Source organism: Cebus imitator, unplaced genomic scaffold, assembly GCF_001604975.1.
Source record: "Cebus imitator isolate Cc_AM_T3 unplaced genomic scaffold, Cebus_imitator-1.0 Scaffold414, whole genome shotgun sequence".
NCBI lineage: Eukaryota > Metazoa > Chordata > Mammalia > Primates > Cebidae > Cebus > Cebus imitator.
Genome location: NW_016107729.1, coordinates 1,112,806 through 1,116,774, shown reverse-complemented (window position 1 = coordinate 1,116,774; position 3,969 = coordinate 1,112,806). Strand labels below are relative to the sequence as shown.

At 40.3% G+C, this 3,969-nt stretch overlaps 1 protein-coding gene across 4 annotated transcripts in view; it reads right to left on the bottom strand.

Moving 5' to 3' along the window:
* Window positions 1–914: 914 nt before the first annotated feature.
* The window catches only part of MYRFL (myelin regulatory factor like), a 124,572-nt gene continuing 121,517 nt past the window's right edge, over window positions 915–3,969 (bottom strand). For 3 of the 4 annotated variants that reach the window (XM_037731624.1, XM_017509271.2, XM_037731625.1), the window contains 3 exons: window positions 1,665–1,785; window positions 1,314–1,388; window positions 915–1,197 (listed from right to left, as the gene is read on the bottom strand). In XM_037731624.1, coding sequence (XP_037587552.1) covers window positions 1,111–1,197; window positions 1,314–1,388; window positions 1,665–1,785 — 283 coding nt within the window. In that variant the 3' untranslated portion in view covers window positions 915–1,110. The remainder of the gene's footprint in view (window positions 1,198–1,313; window positions 1,389–1,664; window positions 1,786–3,969) is intronic. The other variant, XM_037731626.1, reaches the window with a different exon arrangement.

The window sequence follows — 3,969 nt, the reverse complement described above, 5'->3', positions numbered from 1 at the left end:
GGATGTTTTATTACTGCTGATTACCACTGTGACACACAAAAATCAAATTTCTTACCCTAATTGACCCAGAGACCAACAGTCAGATAAGGCAAGGCCAGCCGTTCAGCATCCCTGTTACCTAGAACTGCAGTGATGGTGGCTTGGGTCTCCATTTTCTAGGAAACAGCAAATTAATAGAAAATCTGAGGCATAAGACCAGCAGATGAGGAGATAACTGCCCTCCAAAAAACAGTTTGTTACACACAGCTCAAAAGAAAAGAGGGCATGCCATGGCAGAGGGAGTCACCTGGGAAGGCCCTAGGATCAGTTGGGAGACTGAAGGAGAAGGGGGAACTGAGGAACTGTGGGCAAGAGCCTTGATTGCGGTAATCTGAGAGAAGGAACAGGAGAGGCAGAGTAAGCAGGCTTAGGATTGGCTAGTTTGATTCATTTCAGTGAGCTCTGCGGTACAGGAGTTTCCATCGTTAAAGGGGGCATATCATACTCACACAGAAAGTTTAGTGTCCATCAAACATTACAAAGCAGAATTGCAACTATTTCTCTAAATCCATTTCATTAGCAAGCTACATTCTGTACTCAAGTGTGTATACAATACACACACACACACACACACACACACACACAGAGGACAATTTGCCTAAATGTGAGCCCAGCATCAGATACCACCCCCAACAACTCCTCCACATACCACACCAGACATTCTGGAGAGTCTATGTTTAGTGGGCCCAAGGTGACATGGCCCTTTTGGTTTTTCTCAAAAGCCTTAAAATACATTAAAATAAAGTAGAGCTAGATCTGCTTATTTTGAGCTCACAACTTCCTTAATACCAGAAACACTATTTTCAAATTCAACAGTACTGTTTACTCCAGGAAATGTTTTCTTCATAGTCACGGCAAAATAAAAAACCACATTATTTCAAGTTTCAGCAAACACTTTATTCCCCTCATTATTGTCTCAGAACTGTTGGAAGCTAAAGCCTGAAAAAGTCCTTCAGCAATAAACATAAATGTTTTACAAAAAAAGAAAAAAGAAGTTGCAAGACGATGTCAGTTTCTGTTAAATGGATTCCTGAGTATTTTGCCTTGGTAAAGTCCCCAAATGTGAACAAATTAGGTACAGCGCCGATAGAAGTAAAAGAAGTAATCTGTGAAGAATATCCCAGCAAAATAAGGATCAGTTGAACAGTCAGCTAAATCCTGTCAGAACAGGAGAAAAAAAGAAGATGATTAATGTAAAAATTAACTGTCGTTAAAGTGATTTTTTATTGCTCAATTTCTTTCTCACTGAAAAGAAAAAGAAAAAGCAAGCTTACCGGTGCAGCTACACGGAAATGGAACATGCTCTCAGAAAATGGGGCTACAGGGAGGCTCCAAATGTGCTGATATCCCTGAATAATGAATAAAAGAGGATCCATTTCATACCCACATTTGACAGTCAGTAGGAAAGAGTACAGGCTGAAAAGCATTTCCTCAATGGCTGTATGAGAAGTATCGGGATCACAGCTTTTGATGGGTGTCACCAGAACAGTCTACAGCTTTGCAAGGACACAAGGAAGAGGCTGAGCCAAGCCCTGTGACTAAGGTTGGCCAGAGAGGGAAAACGCTGGCAATTTGCTCAACGTATTCCTCTCTTGGCAGAGAACAGAGGAGACAGAAAACATTACCTGTGTCATCTCCTGGGAGATTTCTCTGTGGTTTTCAATCCCTTTGGTTTCCCTTTTACTATGGAAACATATATTTCCAAGGGTGAATTTGCACTGGAAGACTATCAATGGCTCTGTTGTGCTTCAAGAGACGAAGAAAAGAAAGAGCACGTGAAAAAGCAGTTACCAGCGTCTATAGGATACTCCTTGATAAGAAGAGGGTCTAATGGGAACATAACTTGGAAATCCATTCAAAGTTCACAATAGACATTGTATTAGGCAAAGCTCACTGATACCAATAGGCCAGATCACATCTCATTACGACAAAAAGAAACCCAGTCTCAGATGGCTACTGAAACAGTATATGATGGTTTCTTTTTTCTTTTCTTTTTATTTCATTTTTTTATAGAGACAAGGTCTCGCTATGTTGCCCAGGCTGGTTTCAAATTCCTGGGCTCAAGCAACCCTCCCGCCTCGGGCCTCCCAAAGTGCTGCGATTACAGACGTGAGCCTGGCTGTGTATGACGGTTTCTAAAACCTAATCTCATCACTTAAATCATCTCACATCACGACTTATCTCCACAATATTTTTTCTCATTTTTGGCTATATTCCTTCCTTTTCCACTGACACTGAGTTTGCATTTATCTGAAGCTTTCAGGATTTTCGATTTTGTGAATTCCAGCTCTGGGTAGATATTGTTTAAAATAGCAGAGCAAATAAACACAGATAGGAGTTTGGGAGTGAGCCCCATCAGAAATCACTAGATTTTAAAGCTGTCAGAGTTGAAAGCCTGCAAGAAAGAATGGTTCTTCTTCTCTGGACGTCAGTCCATTAATCATCATCAAGAGGATGAGATCTATTTGTCTTTGGGAACAATCCTTTTGCACAAGTTGGGGCAACTTACAATCTCAGTTGAGTATATGTGTTATTTATTTATTTATTTTTTTGAGATGGACTACAGGTGTGCACCACCATACCCAGCTAATTTTTGTATTTTTAGTAGAGACAGGTTTTCACCATGTTGACCAGTATGGTCTCGATCTCTTGACTTCTTGATCCACCTGCCTCAGCCTCCCAAAGTGCTGGGATTATAGGCATGAGCCACCACGCCCATCCAATGTGTTATTTTTAAATCAACCATTTTACAAAAAATGGTTTTTAAACTAAAAGACCTGAGTTAACAGCTCAAAGTGATCTGCCACTTTAGGGGATATAGCATATAACCTTACTTCTTTCCACTAAAAGCTAGAAATGTATAAGAAAATGTTATTTCAGGTTACTCAAGGAGTGCTAGATAATAGTACTTTCAGTTTATAAGAATAGTACATTTAGCTTTTGCTCTGCCTTGAAATATGGTAGGTTCTGAGTCACAAAATATTAGTTGCTTGAAAGAAACCTTTCCAAGGCAAGCAGTTGGCTTGAGTGGCATTGGTTCTCACAGAGGTGAAGTTGATGAGAAAAGGAGTATGAAGCCTGAGTAAGGCAGAAGAAGAGGCAGAGGGCATGTGGTGAAGGAGGGAGGAGGGAAACAGATCTGCGCAAGCAGAGGGAGAGAGGGGAGGACAGGGGAAGGGTAAGAGTGAGAGAAAAGGAAGGGGAGAAAAAGGAAATGTGGAGGGGAATAGAAAGGAGAGACTAAGATCAGGAGACACAAAAAACCATTTATCTTCATGGAAAGTGGCTCATTATATAATTTTTTACTGTCAAGTCTTTAAGTGACATAATCATTTAAAATATTTGATAAGAATAGATTAAGTTAGAGTTTTGTGATTCGGGAGGAAAGGTAGTGCTAATAAAGGCTACCATTTATTGTGTGCTTACTATGTGTCAGGAAAGGGCAGTGTCCTTGCATGTCTTATCTCACTGGGGAGGCAGGACAGGACAGTGATGGCTCAGAGGATGGACTGAAGTTGAAGCCCAGCTCTATAACTTACTACCTGTGATTTTCAGAATGTGACTTGCCTTGCCTTCCCTTTTGCCTTCTCTCCCCACCCCTCCCTTCCCTTTCCCTTCCTGAAACTAAACCCGAGTGCCCCCATCTGAAAAATATAAACTAGAAAAAAAACAGTGAGGATTTTATGACCCACTATTAAAGTCTGGCATCCAGTCTGTGCTCAGCAGATAGTAGTTATTAATTTCACCATTATTAATAATTCTCACAGCAGCTCTATGTGTTATGGTATAATATAATACTTATATTACAGATAAAGAAACAGTAGTTCAAAGAAGATAAGTGGCTTCGGGAAGATCACATAATAAGTAAGTGACAGAATCCTTGGACCCTGTTCTGTCCAATTCCAAACTTTGGTTCCTTTTTTTTTTTTT